The 24,826-nt window shown below is 40.4% G+C and overlaps 2 protein-coding genes across 4 annotated transcripts in view; one reads left to right on the top strand and one right to left on the bottom strand.

Annotated features, from left to right (window-relative positions):
• Window positions 1-6,784, top strand: part of fam53b (family with sequence similarity 53 member B) — a 179,863-nt gene extending 173,079 nt beyond the window's left edge. For both annotated transcript variants that reach the window (XM_003218604.4, XM_016992219.2), the window contains exon 6: window positions 771-6,784. In XM_003218604.4, coding sequence (XP_003218652.2) covers window positions 771-1,127 — 357 coding nt within the window. In that variant the 3' untranslated portion in view covers window positions 1,128-6,784. The remainder of the gene's footprint in view (window positions 1-770) is intronic.
• lhpp (phospholysine phosphohistidine inorganic pyrophosphate phosphatase) overlaps window positions 3,446-24,826 on the bottom strand; it is a 246,067-nt gene continuing 224,686 nt past the window's right edge. Inside the window, exons 7-8 of one of the 2 annotated variants that reach the window (XM_016992218.2) lie at window positions 23,590-23,688; window positions 3,446-13,058 (exon numbers count right to left, since the gene is read on the bottom strand). In XM_016992218.2, coding sequence (XP_016847707.2) covers window positions 23,592-23,688 — 97 coding nt within the window. In that variant the 3' untranslated portion in view covers window positions 3,446-13,058; window positions 23,590-23,591. Of the gene's footprint in view, window positions 13,059-19,234; window positions 23,689-24,826 lie in introns of those variants that run through there. The other variant, XM_003218586.4, reaches the window with a different exon arrangement.

The raw sequence follows: 24,826 nt of genomic DNA, 5'->3' as shown, positions 1-24,826 counted from the left end.
CCTTGGTATCTCTACGATGTCCCAATCATCAAACACTCTCTGCTTCATTCAGAAAAATGCTGCACTCACAGAGCTCAAGCGGTGTTGTATTTCAGTGTCGATGTTGACTTTTGTGGAGAGGTGGCTGCCAAGGTAGCGGAAATGGTCAACGTTTTCTAATGTGACACCATTAAGCTGTATTCCTGGCATTGCAGAGGGATTAGCTGGTGCCTGTTGGAAGAGCACTTAGGTTTTCTCAATGTTCAATGAGAGGCTGAGCTTCTCGTATGCTTCTGCGAAGGTGTTTAGAGTGGCTTGTAGGTCTTCTTCTGAATGCGCACAGACTACGTTGTCATCAGCATATTGGAGTTCTATAACACTTGACTTCCGGTGGAGCCCCCGCCCCCAACTGGAATGGAAGCATCGTATGATGCTTCCCTTGTAACACCTTCACGTGTTGTGAAGCCTTCACGTGTTGTGCTGGTTCCAGTGGAGCCAGCATGGATCTGCACTACTTTGGTGATGTTTTTTCTGTGTGATAGGCAAAGCATTGCTGCAGTGAAGCAGCATGCGGGGGCAACAGGGTCACCCCTCATCCCTGTTATTTCACCGAGGAGGTTGGCAAAACAGCACAGGTGGAGGGGGGAGGGGAGTCCCTTGTGTGATAAGGTCTATAGTCATAATAGTCTTGTTTTCTTTTCAATGCAATCAGATTAAACATACAAAAGAAATGGCAGAACTCTGATATCTTCACTTCTGATTTGCAGTGTCTTCTGTTTTGTCTTTTACAGAATTGTCAAACCTTTAACAGCCTTAGCTGCCTTAGCACCACAGCTGATGACTGCTCTCAGCAAAACCAGTTTTCACCTGGCCTCAGCAGCACCGAGGGATGGATCACAACTTTGGACGTCATGCCCGGCAGGACCCCAGCTTGCACCCCTGTGCCAGAGCCACACTCACATGCAGAAGAATGTAAATCTGGCAAAGAGGAGGAGTTCTCCTATGAGGAGTCGGAGTTTTGTGCCACAGAGGATGAGGGGAATAGGAAGGAAGAAGAAGAGCCCTCATGGAGAAATGGTGGGACAGGAGGGGATAATGTCTTTCATCTGGATGGTGAATTAGATATTGAGCAAATAGAAAACAACTGAGAATGCAAAAGGGATGTGCCTGTCTGCACCAAAGCTTTCAGGAGTGGTAAAAATCCCACCAATGTTTCATGCAGACAGAGAAGAAAAGTCACATTCTCCTTCTTGGCAGGCGGGAGGGGACAAGGAAGCTTTGCCAAAATTTCATCAGGTATCTTGTTAAACCTTGAAACTTTTTAGAACTACTGTAGCCCGTGAGGTTTTGTAAGAAAGCTTTAGAGACAAACCTCCAGATTACATCAGCACATTTTAAAAAAAGCTTTGTGGATGTATAAAAAACTTGAACTTTAGAATAATGCCAATTTTTTTTTGAAAAAAATGTGTTTGAAACAGGGCTTAAGTGAAGAAGAAAGGAAAGACCAGGAAGTCTCTTGCTGGTCTTCATTCACAAAATAGGTAGCATGCCATCTAGAGAGGCAGCTGGTCCATGCTCTATCTGATGGCAATCCTAATCCACTTTCGCTTTTGGAAAGAGTGGACTATATTTTGTTGTTGTTGTTCTTGTCAATGTCATTGTTGTTGGCTGATTTTGATTCTAAACTGCACCTCAACTATCTTTTTCAAAGGTGGGAGTTTAGTGTTGCTCTTAGAATTCATATTCCATTGGAATGTCTTTCAGATTGCATTTCTGATGTCTCTCAAATCAGACTTCTAGACCTTTGGTACAAAATCAAGCTTCTCAGATTCAAAGTAGACTGTTCCGGTCTGTAAGCTCAATTTTTTATATCTGCGGTCATTAATAACACCATGAAAAGACCTCCAATTTGTTTCCCAATTCAGCCAGAGAGACCTGTGAACATATGCAGGCTTTCACACCTGCAGATGTAAATGTGCTTTTTGGAAGCATAGTCAAGTGATGCAATATATATGCAGATAAATAAGATTTAGTGAATAATGGAAATTCTTGAAATTAGTTCTTAATATCAGAAATAATTCATACAGATTTTGTGTCCTCCACTCCCTTGCCCCACTAAAGTGGTTAACTGCATTTTGTATTGCTGGTCTCTACAATTACATTTGGCATCTAGATTACCCTATGGATCAGCACACAGAACTGAAGATGATACCTTGTTTTGATTAATTCACACTTCCTAGGACCATAGAGAAACAAAAATAATACATTACACTGCATTATTTTCTCAAATATATTCCTGCTTCATTGAAAGACAGTAGCCATGTTCATACATAGTGACATCGACATGTTATAGGCTGAACCTCCTCCTGATATATTATTGCTCCTTTTCTTCACAATCAACAGTTGAAGAATACACAGATACATCATGTCCTAAGACCAAAAAAAATGCCCTCAGTAAATATCTATTATCTCATTTTCCTCGTTTACAGTAAGAAGAACCTTAGCAAACATGGGCAAACCAATATCTAGCTAGTTAGTAACTTGCCAACAGAAAGGAGGTTGTCATCATATCAGATAATCTGATGCACCATTGAGGATTTACAATGTTTTCTAATATCAGGGCTCTGTATTATTATTTTTTAAAGTTATATTTCCCCATAAAGATACATACAAAGTTGGTACAGTGCATGAAACCAGCATACTTTGCATATGTCTACAAAAATGGTGAAATTGAACAAGAGGTTAGAGCTTCTCCTCCCAACCTTTGGAGATGTCATTCAGTCAGCCCCAAGGGTATCCTGCTTTGTACTTCCTCATCAGCAGTCAAACCAGTTTGTTTTTACCTCCAAACTGTCAAAATATGAATTGAACTAGAACTGCAAGGCATGATAAGCTTTGCTTGGCCATTGTGATTGGTCTGACAAACACCAATTCTAGTTTTAACAAAATCGGTGCAGGGGAAGGGAGGAAAGAGTGCCAAAGCCTGGGCTTTGATGTTATTTATGTACTGAGCCATTATGGCATTTCATTTACAGTCCCAAGAACTTATAAGCAAGTTTGCAATACCTGTAGTTATTATAAAGAGATTCACACATAAATGGTTACAAATAACATAGCCAGTGGTGACATATTTCTCATCCCCAGCTCAGACAAACAAGCAATAAATATATAGTCCCACTCAGGGTTGTTGTTGTTATGTGAAACACAGACAACATGTGTCTTGCTATGATGAGGCTGATACAAAATGCAGTTTGAGATACTACTATTCACTGCACTCCAGCATTTCCTTCCTTCCTTTCTATGTCTGTCTCTTTCTCTCTGTCATTAATAAAGGTGAACAATAAGCATGTACACTTTAGCACATATAACTCAGTTAAATAAGCTGTTCACTTACTACATGGAATTTTGTTTTTGTTTACTTACAAGTGGGTGGGTGGGAAACAAAAAATAGAGATGATTTTTTAAAAAAGAAACAGCACCCTATTTTTCTGCACTTTTTTTTCCTACTGGGGTGTAAGATGCTTGTGGCATGAAACATCTCAGTAGTTTCCATCCAAGTTGTAGCTTTACAAATGTCTAGTCAGACTGCACAAGTTTGTGTTTATTTTTTGTTTATTCCTATGTTGATTTCTTTTATTTCCTCCCTAGTTCATACTCGCATAATGTTCAAGCCAAAAAAATGTTGTAATGAAATAATCATTCATTAGGGAGGGTTTGCTTTAAGTCTGAATTCTGCATTTTGGTGCCACGGAGCAACCTGGTGAACACAACTGTTAACCTTGATCTTCTCTAAAGGACTGTACTGTATGCTCACAGTGGTTTTTTTTTTTTTTGGCATATGACAAGTTAACATGGCTGTTTCCAAAACAGACAGGTGGTTTACTGACAAAAGCCACCTTAGGCGTGATTTGGGATGGAGTTCCCCAAATTGAGCTAAATTTCAGTCTAATCAGACCTCAGTTTGATTTTTTTGAAAGATTCATTCTGTTCATATCTTGTAGTTTTGTCACTGATAATGTTCAGAAATTAAATAAGGCTTCCCTCCTGCATGCCCCCTACGAACCGTATTGCTTCTCCTTTCCGCAAAGTCTCCCAGATTGTGGGATTCTGATTATGTAGTGGGTCTTAACATCTACTATGGAGGTACTGCTTCATGGAGGTTCAACAGCAACCTATCTACTCACCACCATAAAGATGGTGGGGTTGGTGGGAGAGCTGTGCCCAAGCTGAGGCTGAGCTTTGGAGAGGTCTCTGAGAAGTTCTGAGATGGCAATGTTAATATCTTAAACCCTCTAGTTCTAAATGTCAACCACATCACTATGGTGGTTTGCTATGGTCATAATTTCCTTAGCATTTTTGACCATTTAAAGAAAGATGCTTGCAGGTTAAGCACACTGAAGGCGAATCCAGTTTCCCCCTTCCATTTTTCTACTATAAAACTTTTTAATTTCGGAACCTGGACATCTTTTCAGCTTCAGTGTAGTGAGCATTGACCATGGAAATAATACACATTTGATACTTTCTTAGCTCTTCTGAATCATCATATAGATAGAAAGTGCACCTTTCCTTCCTTTTCTCAGCTATTCTTTGAAAATAACAACACTGTGTAACCTTTACCATCATCATGCAGAACTACATCAACTTCTATTACGATAGTTGCAAGCAGTGGATTGGATTCAGTCTGCAATCCTTTGTATGCTTACATGGCAGTTAATTGAATTCATTTATATGGTTGTGCGGGATAGTTACTTAGTTTAGATCCCATTGAAATAAACAGGGTAAGAACGCAACCAACTTAGTTGGGGTTCAACAGTCCTGTTTACCTCTCATTTATTGCATGCTCCTGAAGTGGCAAGACTTTCCGCAGCTTGGATTGCATAGATTTCTCCAAAACGTCTTCTACTCTCTAGTGAATGGTCATATTTTTCTTTAGCACAATACTTTACAGTTGAAGTAACTATTCCTAATCTGAGGGTTCCTTTCACACAACACAACTATGGTACTATGATTCCACTTTAACTGCCGTAGTTCTGTGCTATGAAATCCTGGCATTAATAGTTTGGTCGGTACCTGGAATTCATAGCCAGAGAAGTCTAGTGCCCAGGTCTTTATAGTTTTTGCAGTTAAAGTGGAATCATAGTGATATAATTTTATATAGTATAAAGGGCACCTAGTATCTATATGTGGGAATGTCCACATAAAATACATCTTGTGCCATTTAGTTTGATGCCTTTTGGGAAAGCGTCTCAGTGTTTTTAGGCCTGATTTGCATAGAACTTGATTTATGGCAGCTCAGTTTGCCATTAGTTCTACAGAGATGGCATTTTCCTATCCTCACACTTTAAATTCATAAGGGCTTTAAAACAAACAAACAAATAAACAAAAAGGCTGCTACCTACAACAAGTTAAATTCACAGAGTAGGAAAGTGCCCAAAATGGACCACTACCCAACTCTTCTAGCTGTAGAGTAGCATTTACTCAGCAGTAAACTCTCTTTGCCTTAGTAAAGATGATTCACTGAATAATGGCCTTACAGTGGACACATCTGCATAGACACAATAATACTTATTCGCCTCAAGTTAGGCCAAGGCGATGTTTCATTGGATTGTACTGCTTTTGGTTTTTTATGATTTTATGTACTGAATTGAGTTTTTGAAAGCCTTACTTAAAAAAAAAAGAAATTAAACATTGTGGATTTATGAATGTGTGTGCGCGCGTGCGTGCGTGTGTAAAATATACGCACACAAAATGAAATGCCTGAAATGTGTAGTATGTGCCCCATACTTGGGGACATCCTTTAGATTATTGCTCATCAGAAAATAAAAGAAACTCAACTGGATTACAGAGAACCCACACCACCTGAAAAGTCACTGGATCCCTCTAATAGGGATCACTGGATTCCTTCTGGACTTACCCAATATGACACAGATCACTTGGTCTTCTAGCAGATACCTGCCAAGTTCACAAATCTTATTGCTGACGTTCTCTGTGGACAAATACATTTATTTGCTCAGCAGTAAAGTCTAATAAACAGGGAGACAAGACCCGTGGCTTGTTTGGAGCTTGGATCAATCTGGACTGTGGACTTTTCATGACAATAGCATTAAATGTTGGCAGAATCAATAGTCCTTTCTAAGAACAAGTTCAAGCGAAAGACATCTGCAGGGTGCCTTCTCTTTGTCTTAGCATGGATGAACTTGCTTACAGGAATTATGTCAAGCATCTGTAGTCATGACTGCTCTTTGTAACAGTTCTCATGAAGTGTTAAGATATATCACCAGAAAGGATATATTTCTGGGTTTGATTGTAATTTTTCATAAGATAACCTATCTTTGACAAGTGACATTGTTTTTCAAGTGCATTTTGGGGTGATCCTTTTTGAACAGGACAGGATGATATTTTTAGGATTATAGCTGTGTTTTCCAGCATTCATGTTTTTCATGTTTGAAAAAAAAACCAATGAATTAAAAGATATTGATTGGCCAAAAAGCCTTTTCGAAACCATGAACTCTGGTAACATTTAATGTATGGATGTGGATGTGTGCATGTGCACAAGTGTGTGTGTGTGTTTCTCTCTGTCACTAGTAATTGCACAGACGCAAACATATTGACAAAGTCAGCTCTGTAATTGGTGTTACATTTGTTCAAAATTTGCTATTACTGAAGACTGTTCCTTGACCTGAATTTTTTTTTAAGACTGCTGATTTGTACTCTCTCAAATGACCTTATTGCACTATAGAGCAGCTCAGTCTCAGGAATTTACTTGTTACTTTGACTGTGTAAATAAAGCTTTCTGATTCCGTAATATTTCTGCTTTGCCTGTGTTTTTGTGATCACCAAGAAACCATCTACATTTGCTAAATTTCTTCCCTATTTGGTCAAAAGGTTTGGATGCAGAAAGGTTTCTCTTGTAACTACAGTGGGCTATTGGTTTCCAGAATCCCCCTGGATACCAAAATCTGTAGATGCTTAAGTCCTATTATAAACAAAGGTGAAGTAAAATGGTGCCCCTTATATAAAAGTACAAAATCAAGGTTTGCATTCTGGATTTTTCAGAATGTTTTTTCAAGCCATGGATGGTTGAATCCATTGGTGCAGAATCAAACTGCACTATCCCACCTTTAGATTCGTAGTCAGCAATTTATCCCATTTTGTAAAAGAAAGAAAAAAACTTATAGATTATACAAAGCGGGTATAGTCAATGCAACACAATTATCAAAACTCTCAGATGGCTTCATGGCCGCCATTGACTAAACTAGTGGTTTAATTCCCCTTAATATAGTTCCTCATATTGTGGTGACCTCCAACCATAAAATTATTTCCATTGATACTTTATAACTAATTTTGCTACTGTTATGAATTGTACTGTATTTACATTACAGGATGCATTTTCATTCACTGGACCAAATTTGGCACAAATACCCGACATGCCCAGATTTGAATACTAGTGGGGTTGGGGGGGGGGGTTGATTTTGTCATTTGGGAGTTATAGTTGCTGGGATTTAGAGTTAACCTACAATCAAAGAGCATTCTAAACTCCACTAAGGATGCAATTGAACCAAACTTGGCACACAGAACTCCCATGACCAACAGAAAATACTAGAAGGGTTTGGTAGGCATTAACCTTGAGTTTTGGAATTGTAGTTTAACTACATCCAAAGAGCACTGTGGACTCAACCATGATGGATCTTGAACCAAACATGGTACGAATACTCAATATGCCCAAATGTGAACACTGGGGGATTATAGGGAAAATAGACCTTGACATTTGGGAGCTGTAGTTGTTGGGATTTATAGTTCACTTACAATCAAAGAGCCCCTTGAACTCCAACAATGATAGAATTGGGCCAAACTTCCCACACAGAACCACCATGACCAACAGAAAACACTGGAGGGATTTGGAGGAATTGACCGTGATTTAGGGGAGATGTAGTTCACCTGTCTCTGGAGAGCACTGTGAATTAATATGTGTTTTCTGATAGTCTTTGGTGCCTCCTCTAACACCCCCTCGTGACCCCCCACGGGTCCCGACCCCCACGTTGAGAAATGCTGGACCAGGCAATCCTTATGTGTATCTCTTAAGACTGATATTATGTTCATACGTTTTTGTCATTGGAAACTCTACCGCATAATGAAGAATAAGAATTGGAATGGGGTTGGGTTGTTTTTTCTTTCTAATTCTCACCCGCTAAGCCGTCATGCGCATCCTACACACCATTATCACTTACCGTAATTCTTCTTATAGCTTGTTCCTCATATAGAGAGGATTCCCTCCTGCCTAAATCCCACTTTATTCCAGTCTCTCTCCTCCTAGCTGCTGTGGCATTCAAACTTGTAGGAGGTGAGAACAGATGGCTCTGGAGAACAAGCAAAGAGCACCAGTATGCAAAGGGGTCTTGTAGCACCTTAGAGACTGAGAGAAGGAAGTTGTACCATAAGCTTTTGTAGACTATACAGGGTGTTTGAAAAAGAACTCCCTATTCACCATTTAAATTAAATGGTGAATAGGGCGTTCTTTTTCAAACATCCTGTATATACAGTAGAGTCTCACTAATCCAAGCCTCGCTTATCCAAGCCTCTGGATAATCCAAGCCATTTTTGTAGACAATGTTTTCAATACATCATGATATTTTGGTGCTAAATTCGTAAACACAGTAATTACAACATAACATTACTGCGTATTGAACTACTTTTTCTGTCAAATTTGTTGTATAACATGAAGTTTTGGTGCTTAATTTGTAAAATCATAACCTAATTTTGAATATTTTTCTATATGTAGAATTTCCTAGTGCCTTGGAAAGAAAACCCGTAGCACTACCTCCCATTTCTTTGGCTTCATTCTCACAGAAGCATTGAAGGAAATGAAGCTGTTCATGAGTTGTACCCAGAATTCCAGACTTAAATGTGTATGTGTGGGATATAACATGTTACACCACCGAATGTTTGCCAGTGCAAACACAATGCCTCCTTGGATTTTAGTGGCAGTCACAGGCCACTAATTATTTTAAATATTTCCAATATTTTAACTTCTCTACATCAGACAGAGCCATACAACTCTATAGAGGGTTTTCCAGACCTTTCCATCTTGTTTTTGGGGTAGATGTAGTGCTATATGGATATTAAAGCTATCATTCTCTTATATTGGTTTGAGCATGCTATTCCACACTGGTAGCATATTTCCTATGGATTACAAGTACGATTGTCTCCATCCTGCATAGCCAGCTATTTGGGGATGGTGGGATGTCAGCGCAACAGTGGAACAGCAGATTGGGAAAGGCTGAAATATGTCTCTGCCTATTGCAATACATTCATGGTGTCATAGTGTCTCTCCTTTTCTCTCCTCTGCCCTTCTTCACATGCCCTCTTCACTTGCAGGCTGCCTTGCTCAGCAAAAATGACCCTGTATAGAGGACCTAAGTACTCTAAAAGTCCCAGATCCTGCCTAATCTTAGAAGCTAAATGGGATTTGCCTTGGTTAGTACTTTGATAGCAGGCAGACAATGAATACTGCAGTTATATTTCAGAGGAACTGTATTCCGTTACAGACAAAGGTACACACACACTAGTTCATTTTCCTTTTGGAAGTACAGTAGAGTCTCACTTATCCAAGCCTCACTTATCCAAGTTTCTGGATTATCCAAGCCATTTTTGTAGTCAATGTTTTCAATATATCATGCTATTTTGGTGCTAAATTCGTAAATACAGTAATTACAACATAACATTACTGCGTATTGAACTGCTTTTTCTGTCAAATTTGTTGTAAAACATGATGTTTTGATGCATAATTTGTAAAATCATAACCTAATTTGATGTTTAATAGGCTTTTCCTTAATCCCTCCTTATTATCCAAGATATTCGCTTATCCAAGCTTCTGCCGGTCCATTTAGCTTGGATAGGTGAGACTCTGCTGTACTGGGAAGCAGAAGGAAAACAAGCTTTTAGACTCAAAAGAGAACAGGATCTGTCTGCACACACTGTGTGAGTTCTCATCACTGGCCACATTGACAGAATATATTTGTGTAGAGCTGAAGAGCCAAATGCCATGAATATCTTCTTGAATGTTTTAAGCGTATGGGAGGAAGGAAAGAACAACAGATCCAAATAAAGCTCAGAAGCATCACAACAACTGGATGTTGAAATCCAGATGATAAAACAGCAAGTTCAAACTCAAATTAAGTAGGTTGTTCATTTATTTGTTTCTGTTTAAGATCATGTTTATATTGTGTTTCATGTTCAAAATTGCCAATTACTCTAGTTTTTATTAACGATAATGGCTGGAATTTAGCACGGGACTTATATTTGTGTAAATACGATTAGGTGTGTAGGAAATAGAATTGAGTAGTTTGCAACATCTGCATTCACCTACAGGCTGCCATGACATGATGAACACGTGTCCATTGTACAACTGTAGTCAGTGGAGCGATTGGGGCACCATGGCTTTGATACGTATTGGGCACCAATGTATCTGTGTTTGGATACTGGCTAGGTGATGATGGGGTGTAATAGGGACTGTCCAATGTTCATCTGAAATGCCTAAAATGTTTCACAAAAGCCCAATGAGCATCGAAGCTGTTACTGAAATCCAGGCATGCTATATCCACGGCGTTCCCTGCATCAACCCAGTTTGTATCGAAAAAAGAGATCAGATTAGTCTGACATGAATTGTTTTTGATAAATCCATGTTGATTATTAGCGATGACCATATTCATTTCTAAGTGTTTGTAGACCACATCCTTAATGATCTTTTCCAGAATCTTGCCTGGTATTGACGTGAGGCTGACTGGACGGTAATTGTTTGGGTCGTTCTTTTTTCCCTTCTTGAAGACAGAGACCACATTTGCCCTCCTCCAATTTGCAGGGACTTCTCCTGTTCTCCAAGAACTCTCAAAGATGATTGCCAGTGGTTCTGAAATAACTTCCACTAGTTCCTTCAAAACTCTTGGATGTAGTTGATCTTGAATTTGTTTAGAGCAGCCAGTTATCCCTGGATGGCTTGTTTCCATATTTGGGGTTGGATTTCCCCTAATCCTTCATCCACTCCAATGAGCATAAGCAGTGTCCAATGCACAGCAGATGTTTGCAATGCTTATCAGGATCAAAAGCACCCAATGTCCATCAAAAGCACTCAATATCTATCAGAAGCACCCAGTGTCCATCAGAAAATTAATAAGAGTTTTATTGCATTTTTGCATAGCAGCTACAGATTCATAAAGTTATGCAATGTAGACTTTGATGTAGACACTTGGCCAATGATAAAGTACTGGGGCTACATAACAACTGAACTGAACCTAATCAAATTCTTAGCAGTCAACTCATTCCATTGTGCAGTACTGCCATTCAACACAAAGACTACATAATGCAATCAATGCATATCTTCAGGTGTTGATATTTACACTACACAGACCCAATGCAGAATCTCAGCTATTGTGTGATGTGCATGAGCATGTAGGTATAACAAACACTTGGAAATGTAGACAACTGAAAACAGTTTTAATGAAGCATAATGTGCCATCAGTTAATTCTTTCTTCTGCAAAAACCTGGGGTATTTTGATGAAGAATTTGGATGCAAAATCTTGAATATTAAAGTAAAATCAAAAACTCCTGACAGTGGAATTTTATTCCTAACTCGCATTTGAAAAATCCACATTGCTTTTCAGGAACTTGGAACCTGGTTATTCTGACCAGTGCCCAAACCAGACTTGCTCTCCCTGTAATAATAATCTTTCCCTCTAAATTCCAGCCAATCACACAATCCGATATTTATTTAGGAGGTGGTGAAGACATTAATATTCAGTTATAACAGCATCTGAAGGACTTTGGGGAAGCAAAAGGTGTTACTTTACAGCAAAACTTTAGCACCATTGATTCCCAAGGCAATTCCCCCTTCAAAAGACATAGACCTACCCCATAATGCAATACTGTACAAACAGCATATAGGGCACATTCAGCCTTTTTTGATGCTGGCCCAGCTCTCAGGTACACAGGAAACATTGCAACCTCCTGAGTCTCAGGTTGTTAGAATGCAAGTTTAAAATAAATGGCTACCAACACTTAGAGAAAGGACGGAGGCCAAGGCACAGCTGGTATTTTCTGACAGCAGTTGAGGATCAGATATTGGGCTTAATCCTATTGGTTGGTCCTCCTACAAAATTGATCCCCTATCCAGGGAATCAATTTTTAATTGGTGAGTCACCACACTAGAAAAGTCAATTGGATGTATGCAAGCTGGGTGTAGCAATAGGATTCAGTCCGTTTTCATATTCTCAAGCACAGTGATAATGGGATATGTAATCCAACATCTTTGAGGGAACCAAAAGCTCCTGACCCCAATCATCTTGCTTTGAGATTCCTTTCTGGAGATTAAAAGCTGGGCATTTTCTTTATTGTCATTGTCAAGTAAAGGAACACATCCTCTGCATTGATCTTGTCTGATAACTGGTTCTTAAGGTGCAGCTTCCTTAATCATCACTGCACACTCTTGTACAAATCCTCTTCTGGGTGAAGATGTGGTTGAGAATGCGAACGACTTCCAGACAACATCTTGATGAGTAGAAAGGCCAAACATAGCTCCATGGTTTTATAGGTCAGAAATGTACACAGAATGAAAATCACAACCAGGCCACACTGACTTATGACCTCTAACCCGTGGTTTATTCTTTCTATATGCTCACATGGTGAAACATGTAAACTGGTTGGTATAAGTCACGGCCCATTGGTGGGCCACAAGACCTAAAATAAGGGCCTCGAGACATGCAGGGAAAACTGGAGCTAGGGGTGCATGTTGCAATTGGAGGAGAGTGAGGGAGTGAAGGAAGGAAGGAGACGCCAATGCATTGTCCTTGCTTTCTCGATCTTGGGAGGGAGAGAAGGAAGGTCTTGGGTCTTGGGAGGGAGGGAGAGAAGGAAGGAAGGAAGGAAGGAAGGAAGGAAGGAAGGAAGGAAGGAAGGAAGGAAGGAAGGAAGGAAGGAAGGAAGGAAGGAAGGACGGAAATGCCAGTGCATTGTCCTCACTCTCACCAGCGCTTTCTTGGTCTTGGGAGGTTTTCCAGGCCATGGCAGAGAAGACAGCGGCAATTTTCTGCAATGCAATTTTCTAAATCAGCACCTTAAATAACCAAACTGAATCTATAGTTAACCAAAAACTGACTGATAACACTTTTGGTATTAATATTAGAGAGTGGTCCCTGATCAAAGTGGTCCCTGGTCAAGTGGTCCCTCATAAAAAAAGATTGGAATCCACTATCAAGATTGCAGCATAGATTATGGGGTGCTTGCTAGTTCACTTTCCAGTCATTTTCAACTAATGGTGACCATAAGACAACACTGACCTAGCATTTTCTTGGCAAGCTTTGTTCAGAGGGAGGTTGCATTTGTCTTTCTTCTAAGGCTGAAAGAGTATGAGCTGACCAGAGTCAGTCTGTGGATTTCCATGGCTAAGCAGATATTTGAATCCTCATCCTAATTCAACACTCAAAACAATACAATTCCAAAGGCGTGTAGCCTGTTTTGCACTGCATTTGTCCCCACAGGCAGACAAACATCAACTTTCTGGTAGAAGGAAAAACCACCAGTATTGAAGCAATGAGGAGTGCAAATAGAGGGCAAAAGGCAGAAATGTGCCAAAAGGGAAGCGCATCAAGTAAACCCTTGTCATGACCGCTTTCCTCCTGCAAACCTATTTCCTCATTGTGAAAGACCATGCAGGTTCAGAATAGGCTTGTGCAATTCGGCTGGAGGGCGATCTGTTTATGGTATCTGAATTTCGTTGGGTACCCAGATCCATTTTCAGGAGCCTCCCTAAGATTGGCTAATAGTAAAATCTGTTTTCGGCTAGGTAGCTGAAAGATCCAGGAAGATCTGGTCAATTGGCAGCAATGGGGAACTTACAAGGATTAGGGAACACTGATTCTTTTAATGGCAGATTTTAAAATTTCAAACTGTTGGATGGTTTTTAAAGTGTTTTCTTTTAAATGAGATCCCAACCGTTACTTACTCTGAGTACCACTTATGTCAAAACAAACACAAAAAATAACTTTCCATCAACCTGGAGCTACATTAATGGGAGGGAAGAAAAGTTTTATTAATGTACTCGTGTACCCACAATTAAAAAATGGATTCCCTCTACACATTCGCATAACAGATTTTTGTGTGCTTATCACACAGTAGATCCTGTGCAGAAGTAAACTAGATGAAGGGAACCAAACAAAAGGAGATTCTACAGCCACAGAGCAGACCAGACATTGAAGTTGTCTGGAAGTCTTCCACATTCAAAGCTTTATATCTTTGCCTATAAAGAGTGGGTTGTGATTGGGTGAAATAAATACCATCTGCCTTTCGTGGCAGAAGCAGCAGACAAAGGAACAGAGAGCAGATACATTCCATTTGAATTCTTCAGTAACAATGAACTTTCATGTTGCTGTTGTGAGAGTATAAAGACATAGCAGTTCTTTTTGTTTGATTTTACTTGAAATTCGTGGATTTGCATCCAAAGTGTTTGTTGAAACATCCCAGGTTTTCTAGCACCTCCTTTTCTTTTATTATATCTCAGTTGGATCTACCATCCTGAGAACAGTTGCTATATTTCTTAGCAGCTGGCTTCACAACATCACAGACATTCACAGTTGGTCCTCCCTATCTATGGATCCTGTCTCCATAGATTCAACAATCAATGACTTGAAAATATTCCCACCCTTCTCCCCTTCAACGTAAACCTTGATTTGATATAAGGAACACCAATTTACTAAAGCATTGTATATTTAGTTATAGCCACAGATTTCGGTGTCTATGGGGAGGTCTTTTTGGAATTTAACCCTGGGTCCACTGTGCATTTCATTGTGGAAAATGCTGGATCAATTTAAACTGTTCTGGGGAATGGGAATAAAAAATATCTTTGTATGTGCTTGGAGTTCCCTGGGAAGACTTCAGGATGAAGAAAATGTCATGTAGATCTCAAAAGAAAAAAAAAAGGAAAGGAACAAAACTGAAGACTTTCTGGTTTTTCCTGTCTATCTGGATGGGCCATTATTTGAGTTTATTCCTAACCCACTCCCCTGCTTGCAGAATTAAGAAATTTCAGCACTTAAATTTAACCAGTATCTTTTTTCTTCTTAGATGCCTCTAGCTGAGGTTAAAAGGCAAAGAATATATTACGCACCCAAACACACCTATAGCCATAAGAGTCTAATGCAAAGATAAACCGTCTCATACACCCACAGGTTCAACTTCATTCCATAGGGATGAAAGAGGGAACAGAATAAAAATATATTTGGCAAAGAGGAAGATGGAAAACACATTTAAGAAGCTCTGAAACATCAAAAACGTCTTGTGAAAATAACTAAGGAACATAAAGGAAATGCACAGATGTTTGAGTGACCTCTTACAGCGGAGAGAGAGTTTTGCCAAATGAACCAGATAAGTGGAATAATCAGATGGTCTTCTTTTCATTAGCATCTGTTTAATATTGTGCTTTGAAAAACCTTATTTACTATTTCCATGAGCCCATTTACAATCCTCTCCAACTGTATATGGTACACATATGCTCAAACCAGGAAAAGCCTTACAATACAAATGTAATCCCAACAAGTCTGAATAGAAAAGTTACCTATTCAAATCTGAGAATTCTGGGGTTATATTTGCTACAGCTATCTGCTCCATGCAGAATTTACACATCACCATAACTAGTTCCAAAAATTACCATGTTTTGGAGTGAGTTTGTATCAATGTTGTAGAAATATATGTAAAGATACTGGCTGGACTCCTATATAGGAAAATACACATGCATAAGCACCATCATTACGATGCCACACACACAATCCTGGCCCAACTTTCCAATCCACACTGACTGGGAAGCTGGCGGTATGATCATTGGGATCTGTTCCCCTGTCACTCAGGAAATAGGTGACTGTTGTTTCCATTCCCTGTTACGAGCAATCTCTGGTGTGAGAGGCAGAAATAGGATCACTGTTGTAATTCACTTTCATGCTGCAGATTATTCACACGATGGTGGGTGGGAATATCAGTTAGCTCCTTCTTGATGGGCAGGAGAACTGATCCTTGTTCTGTGACTGCTACCCAATGAGTAGCAATTGGGGGGTCATTCACAGTACACAGTGCCCAAACTAGGGGCTACATAAGAATTGTAAAAATATAATCACAATTTACTTATTCATAACTGCAATAGAACGTTCTGGCCAGACAGTATATTATGGAACATTTGCTCTTCCGGGTTGGGATACATTTTATTTTTTTATTTATTTATTTATTTTTCAAACTTATATGCCAGTAGGTTCTTGGTCCTCAGAACGGAGGGATCTCTGGGGTTTGTAGGGAGTGAGGCGGTCCCTCAGGTACATTGGCCCTGGACCATGTAAGGCCTTGAAGGTAAGTACATCTCTGAAAATAAATGTTTTTGGTCAACACCACCATTACCAAACCAATAAAACCTTATACTCCATTGATTTGTGATATGCCTTCATGTTGACAGAGTTACAACAAACCTTTCTCATAGTTTTCTTGACAAGATTTATTCAAATTAGATTTATTTATTCAAAGAATCCTTCCTTTGAGGCAAAAGTGGGTTTCCATGGCTAAGTAGAGATTCAGCACCTGATCTTCCAGAGTCCTAGTCCAACAGTCAAATCACTGCATTATGCTGACTCTCGTTGGATTCAAACACTACGTCTTCCAGAGACTAGTCTATCAGTTATATCACTACACTATGCTGACTCTTGCTGGATTCAAACACTAGGTCTTCCAGAGGCCTTGTCCAACAGTCATATCATGACACTATGCTGAATCTTGCTGGATTCAAACACTAGATCTTCCAGAGTCCTAGTCCAACAGTCATATCACTTTGCACCGACCTTATTTAACATCTTCACGAACGATCAGCCACAACCACCACTCACAAAGAGCTTTATATATGCTGATGACCTTGGCCCCACAACACAAGCGAAAGATTTTGAAACAGTTGAAAAGCAACTCACTAATGCCTTGAAAGATCTCTCCAGCTACTACAAAGAGAACCACCTGAAGCCTAACCCTGCCAAGACACCTACGTAACCGTGAAGCCAACAGGAAACTGAAAGTTACTTGGGAAGGCCAAGAGCTCAAACACTGTTTCCATCCTAAATATCTTGGTGTCACCTTAGATCGAACATTAACGTATAGGAAACACTGCATGAACACCAAGCACAAAGTAGCTGCATGCAACAACATCCTGCAGAAACTGACTGGCAGCTCATGGAGTGCAGACCCACAAGTAATAAGAACATCAGCCCTGGCCTTGTCTTTCTCAACTGCTGAGTACGCCTGTCCTGTCTGGCAAAAGTCTGCCCATGCGAAGCAGGTGGACATAGCACTAAACGAAACATGCAGAATAATCACAGGATGCCTTAAATCTACACCTGTTGATAAACTCTACAAGTTAGCTGGCATTGCCCCTCCTGACGTGCGACAGGAAGTTGCTGCTAACGGTGAGAGAAATAAGGTTGAACACTGTGAAAGCCACCCACTGCATGACTATCAGCCTCCTCCCACCAGACTCAAATCAAGGAAGGGCTTCATGAGAACCACCACTCCTCTTGATGTTACTCCAGCAACAGCAAGGGTGTCTCTCTGGGCAGCTAAACCTGGCAATTCTAACTGGATGGCCCCCCATGAGGGTCTTCCTCCAGGGGCAAACCGAGAATGGGCAACTTGGAAGTCCCTGAACAGACTCAGAAGCGGAGTGGGCAGACATAAAGACAACTTGGCAAGGTGGCACTACCTGGAGGAATCCTCCACCTTGTGTGACTGTGGAGCAGAACAAACAACTCCGCATATGTATGCTTGCCCACAATGTCCTGCCTCATGCACGGAGGAGGAGTTGTTTAAAGCTACGGACAATGCGGTTGCTGTAGCCCGTTTTTGGTCTAAAACTATTTAGTTGCTTGTGATTTCCTTTTTTTTCATCATTTTAAAATGTATTTGTTATGCAATGCTTTTGACACGAAATAAATAAATAAGTCATATCACTACACTATGCTGACTCTTGCTGGATTCAAATACTAGGTCTTCCAGAGTTGTCCAACAGTCATATCATTACACTATGCTGACTCTTGCTGGATTCAAACACTAGATCTTCCAGAGTCCTAATCCAACAGTCATATCACTACACTATGCTGACTCTCGCTGGATTCAAATACTAGGTCTTCCAGAGTTGTCCAACAGTCATATCATTAAACTATGCTGACTCTTGCTGGATTCAAACACTAGATCTTCCAGAGTCCTAGTCCAACAGTCATATCACTACACTATGCTGACTCTCGCTGGAGTCAAATACTAGGTCTTCCAGAGTTGTCCAACAGTCATATCATTAAACTATGCTGACTCTTGCTGGATTCAAACACTAGATCTTCCAGAGTCCTAGTCCAACAGTTATATCATTACACTATGCTGACTCTTGCTGGATTCAAACACTAGATCTTCCAGAGTCCTAGTCCAACAGTCCTATCACTGCACTATGCAGACTCTTGCTGGATTCAAATACTAGGTCTTCCAGAGTCCTAGTCCAACAGTCATATCACTACACTATGCTGACTCTTGCTGGATTCAAACACTAGGTCTTCCAGAGTCCTAGTCCAACAGTTATATCATTACACTATGCTGACTCTTGCTGGATTCAAACACTAGATCTTCCAGAGTCCTAGTCCAACAGTCCTATCACTGCACTATGCAGACTCTTGCTGGATTCAAATACTAGGTCTTCCAGAGTCCTAGTCCAACAGTCATATCACTACACTATGCTGACTCTTGCTGGATTCAAACACTAGGTCTTCCAGAGTCCTAGTCCAACAGTTATATCATTACACTATGCAGACTCTTGCTGGATTCAAACACTAGGTCTTCCAGAGTCCTAGTCCAACAGTTATATCATTACACTATGCAGACTCTTGCTGGACTCAAACACTAGGTCTTCCAGAGACCAGTCCATCAGTCATATCACTGCACTATGCTGACTCTTGCTGGATTCAAACACTAAACAAAGTACAGTTTATATTGTGAGAAATTTCTTATGAGAGTTCAAGGCCTTGGTAAGTCATCTCCCAGCCCTGCTTAAACTACTGTAAGGACCCCTCTTTCCCTGCCAAACAGGAAGTCTTCTAATGCCAAATGTATGCCGAGTATAAATTAATAGGGGTTGCCATAAATCGACTTGAAGGCGCACAGGGTTTTACAACTTGATGTAAATGAAGGATGGGATGAGAATGCAGGTGGGTTTCAAAGAACTTTATTTGCTAAGATAACTCATTACAAAAAAATGAAGCCAGGCATGTTACTGCACATCAGTGCTTTATGGATGGATCTGTAACAGAATGTATGTTTTGTTTTGATAAAACCACCCTGTGCTACTTCAGGCAATTGCCAACAGACAACACATAAACATATTTAGGGTTTATTATGAGGAGAAATATGAAACCACCTTTGAAGATTCCTGTTGTACTAATCTAAAAGAAGACCAGTGTTATGTGACTCGGAAAACTGTAAACCAGTGGTGTTTTGCAACTCAGCTTAAGGCAAAACTCAGTGTAACACTATAACCCATACAGTTAGTATCTATATAAATGCTTTCTAAAAGAGTAAAATAGCAAGTGCAACAGACCCTTTTTAGACTGGGGCTGTGGTGGGAAGTGTGAAGGCTTTAACCTTTTGCATCTTGGTGCTGTGCCAATCTGGATCAGGAATTTACAACTATTCCTTCCAACGCAAACAGCAGGTGTTGGGGCACTGAGCCAGTTCAGGAGCACAGTGAAAGAGAAAGAGTTAAAGGGGGAAATGGAGGACCAGGTTGGAGGCAGTCATTGGGGGTTTCACATCTGGTCTGAAAGCTTCTTCTCCTATTACCTTCAATTGGCAGATCAGGGACTGAAGATAACTAAGCATAGAATTGAATAGTCCTTTGCCGTCAGGAAAGCTGCAGTTCACTGTCGATTTAACAGATATAGAATGTGATCTATAGTTGTGATCTACTTGCATAGAGCAGAATTATCAATATTTTCAAGGAATCTATCTGGCCCTGCTTGGGTTTTACACTTAGCCCACCCACTGCTAGAAATATGGGCACTTTCCAAACTGGAAGTTAAAGTCTTCCTATTCCCCACCATAGTCCTAATGTGCATTAAATGCCATGGTACCTGCTTTTCAGTCACGTATGTACTTTGGCCACATAATAAGAAGACAGGAAAGCTTAGAGAAGAGAATGATACTGGGGACAATGGAGGAAAAAAGGAAAAGGGGGCCGACCAACATGGATGAATGGTATCCTTGAAGTGACTGGCTTGACCTTGAAGGAGCTGGGGTGGCGAACGACAGGGAGCTCTGGCGTGGGCTGGTCCATGAGGTCACGAAGAGTCGGAAGTGACTAAACAAATAAACAACAACAACAAATGGTATCATATATGATTAGCACTTGTGAGGAAAGACTTGCTTCAGACTGCCATTTGCAAATAATTTCATCACAACTATAGTCATACTGTATTTCCCACTGAGGTCACAAACTAAGTCTGCACCACGGATGTAGCTACGTAGGAAAGGGGGTAAAACAAAGGATTCTGCCAAATTATGTTTTCTAAAAGGTAAAGGTTTCCCCTGACGTTAAGTCCAGTCATGACCGACTCTGGGGGGTGGTGCTCATCTCCATTTCTAAGCCGAAGAGCTGGCGTTGTCCACAGACATCTCCAGGTCATGTGGCCGGCATGACTGCATGGAGCGCCGTTACCTTCCCGCCGGAGCGGTATCTAGTGATCTACTCACATTTGCATGTTTTTGAACTGCTAGGTTGGCAGGAGCTGGGGCTAACAGCGGGCGCTCATTCTGCTCCCGGGATTTGAACCTGGGACCTTTTGGTCCGCAAGTTCAGCAGCTCAGCGCTTTAACACACTTGCCCCAAAATTCTATCGTTGTAGTCACTGAAACATCAGTTGCATATTTGAAAATCCGTTTGAACACTCAGGGATAGGAAACATTAAGGAAATATGAACATAGAGCTCACTCTCAATGTCGACAGTGCTAGAAATCTGAGGCTGAAAGAACATTTCCTAAGACAGACTTCTTATTTGGGGGGGGGGGGGGCAGTGCCCTGATTCTGCCCTCCATAAGTGACATCCCTTTGCACTGTATGGCTTCAGGCTACAGATAGGACCTCATGTGGCCCAACAATCCTTTATGTTAAAAATAAAAATAAATCCTAACACTGAAAAGAAAGCTATCCTAATGATCCCCAAAAGGCTATTGAACAAAACAATCCGATTCCTTACACCATTGTTTAGGGCAGTGGTTCTCAATATGTGGGTTCCCAGATGTTTTGGCCTTCAATCCCCAGAAAGCCTAACAGCTGGTAAACTGGCTGGGATTCCTGGGAGTTGTCAGTCAAAACATCTGAGGATCTACAGGTTAAGAATCACTGGTTTAGGGGGAAGATGGAGACTGCTCTTTCTTCCATACTTCATCTCTGGTTATATGAAAGCAGCTTGAGATTTGCAGGCACAATTATGCCCCATCATCCACCAACCAGCTATGGGGTTTCAACTCAGTACATTCCGCCTATATATCTGTATATCCAGAGAAGGAAAAGATAACTGGTATCTGAGTTGACAGAGCTGTGCCATTCAGCTCCTTAGCTGTTGTTGCTTATCATGGAAAATAGTGTTGTGGAAGAATGTACAGTACATCTTCTTCCTCAATACCCCCCCCCTCCAAATACACATAGTAGATTCTGACCTATGCATGCACATGAGCAGGGCATTTGAAATTAAATAAGGACTAGATCTGTACTCAACAGACCATAATTATTCCATGTAACCTGGTGGTTCTCAACCTGGGGTCCCCAGATGTTTTTGGTCTTCAACTCCCAGAAACCCAGAGATTTCTGGGAGTTGTAGGCCCAAAACATCTGGGGACCCCAGGTTGAGAACTACTGATGTAGCCTATATGGAAATAATGAAGGAGGAGATGTTGCTATACCAGGTAACTCTTGAGTTTAGTTTCAAATGCTCACCAAGAGCATGCTGAAATGGCAAAAAAGAGAGAGAAGAGATGCAGTACACTTCTGATTCAGTGCTAAGGAAAATGACAATTCTGTTATTCTTTCTTTCCTAATCTAAGATTACTTTCAAACTGCAGCAGCAACAGAGGGGATAATCATTTGGTTGGAAACCCTGGAAACCCAACACCAGTTCTTTTAGCTTGGTATCCAGCCATCACAAGATAGCTCTCAATATGCAAGGCTATTCTTGGAGGAGAAAAACAATGTGATGAGACAGAAGCAGACTACTCATGGGAGCCTGGCCTATCTCCAAGACCATCAGAATAAGGACTAAGGGTGGTGGAGGAAGGTCAAGCAATCTTACAACACCCACAAGTCAGGCAAGTAAACTATAGGGAAAACCGTCCTCAGAAATGCTGGGTACAGGTCTAGCCTTGGGTCATAACAGTTACCTGCCAAAACTTTTTGAAAACAGCTTAAATAATCACTTGAACCCGCTTCAAAATAACCCACTGGCTTGTCTGAGAATGAGTTCTTACTTTTAAGATTAAAGAAGACAGATGTATTATATATATAAAAAAGCCCATAGTGGGCCTTTGAGCTTGGCTTTCCAACTGAAATAACAGATGTGCATACCAGTGAATTGAATGTTGGCTCAAACACCCGAGTTGCCATTCCTCCTATAGTTCAGATGGGCAACATACATGGTGAAATGTCTCACATCCATTCACTGGCTTATTTAAACAGGTTTTTTTCAATACCACATGCACAACTGTTCAAAAATTGGGGAGCAGGGAGGTATTTCTTGTTGTTGCTAAAATCTGCTACCATTAGAATGGTGCAGAATCAGTTTCTGCTACAAACTGGACTGATCCACAATGTTCTGGGGGAAAAAAGGCACACTGGACTGGATACAACGAAAGTGCCGCCAAAACAGCCATGTTAACACCTCTCTCCTTCTGCTCTTGGGATAATGATTTCTCTCCATACTAGTGTGGGAGCCTGGATATGAAACTTGGAAACATTACCTTTTGGATTTCCACTACTGGAGCCCCTCAGCCAGTATGATGACTCTGGATGGAGAATGCCAGGATTTGTACTCCAAAAACAAGCATTACTAAATGCTGGAGAAACCATCAGAATGGAGGGTAGTAAAAATATAACCTTGCTATGTCTCAGTTAAGATGTAGACAAATTCTGCACTAATTTCTTTAGGAGAATTGCCCAGAGACAAAGAGATAATTTTCTTTGAGTTGTCTTCCAAAAACCAGAACAGGTGAGGAAATAGGAAATAATATGGGTAGAGTGTTAAGACTGAAAACAATCAGGGTTGGGGGCATAAAACACCTCAATCTTAATCTTTCCCTTGTTGTTTGCTTTGTAATAATTGATATTTTAGCTACCCGTGAAGGCATGTTAGAAGAGCTAGTCTTTTGAGGCACATATACGTATATTGTGAGTGATTCTCACGTAAAAACTAGGAGAAGATAAGAAAAAAGAAGAGAGTAGAATCATGTTCACAGTTATGCCAAGGACATCACGTTCAACTAATCATTTTTCAACTTCAAGACACCATCTGCAACACCTTTATTTATGCAGTTGCTTGAGAATCACATCCACAGCTTCTGCAAGGTTGTTCACATAACCATCTGCTGTCACTTCTGGGTGTTGCTCATCACAAGGCCTGCAGAGAAGACCAATAGAAAGAGTAAATGGAAGAAGGGGTGAGCATATAAATGATGATGACCAACGGAATCTCACTGTTTGGGAACCACTCCACTCCTAGATTTCTCCAGAGCCAACTCTCTGTTAGGCATACTGACTAATGTATGAACAAGACAATGGTGAAAATGAGCAGTAGTCAAATCTTGTATTCGTTGCTACAGTGATTCACCCTTACCACACTTTTTCTGACAACTTAAAAGAGAGAATTGCTGCAAGTCATGCTAGTGATTGTCTAACCAAAGGTACATTGGTCTGTGCAAATACCTGCTTAATGACGGTTGGGACAGCTTTCATATCAAGTCAATGTCTGTGCAGTTTATGTAGAACTTGAACAAATTACATTTTTGACTAGAGAACCAATAATAATAATAATAATAATAATAATAATAATAATAATAATAATAATAATAATAATAATAATAGCCAGCAGAGTGTCTGCTGTGGACTCAACTTGTTGTGTTTCAAATAATAATAATACGGTTCCATTAGCCAGCCATAACCAGGTCTTCTCCTTATCAACTTTTCCTTCAATTTTTTTCCTTGACAAAATTGAAGGAAAAGTTGATAGGAAGACCTGGTTATGGCTCACTAATGGAACACTGAAGGCCTGATCCTTGCAGCCCAGGAGCAAGCCATCAGAACAAATGCAATTAAGGCCAGGATCAAAAAAAATCAGCTGATGACCCAAAATGCAGACTGTGCAAGGAAGCTGATGAAACAATTGATCATATCCTCAGCTGGTGCAAGAAAATTGCACAGATGGACTACAAACAGAGGCACAACTATGTGGCCCAAATGATTCATTGGAACTTATGTCACAAGTACCACTTGCCAGTAGTAAAGAACTGGTGAGATCACAAACCTGCAAAGGTAGTGGAAAATGAACACACAGAAATATTGTGGGACTTTCGAATCCAGACTGACAAAGTTTTAGAACACAATAGACCAGATCTCACGGTGTAGAAAAGAAAAAGAAAAAAAAAGGATTATTGATGTCACCATACTAGGTGATAATCAAACTAATGAAAAACAACAGGAAAAACTCAGCCATTATCAGGACCTCAAAATCGAATTGCAGGCTCTGGCACAAACCAGTA

The sequence above is a fragment of the Anolis carolinensis genome, chromosome 3 (genome assembly GCF_035594765.1).
Source record: "Anolis carolinensis isolate JA03-04 chromosome 3, rAnoCar3.1.pri, whole genome shotgun sequence".
Lineage (NCBI taxonomy): Eukaryota > Metazoa > Chordata > Lepidosauria > Squamata > Dactyloidae > Anolis > Anolis carolinensis.
Note: the sequence above shows the minus strand (reverse complement) of the source record. Positions and strands in the feature narration are given on the sequence as shown.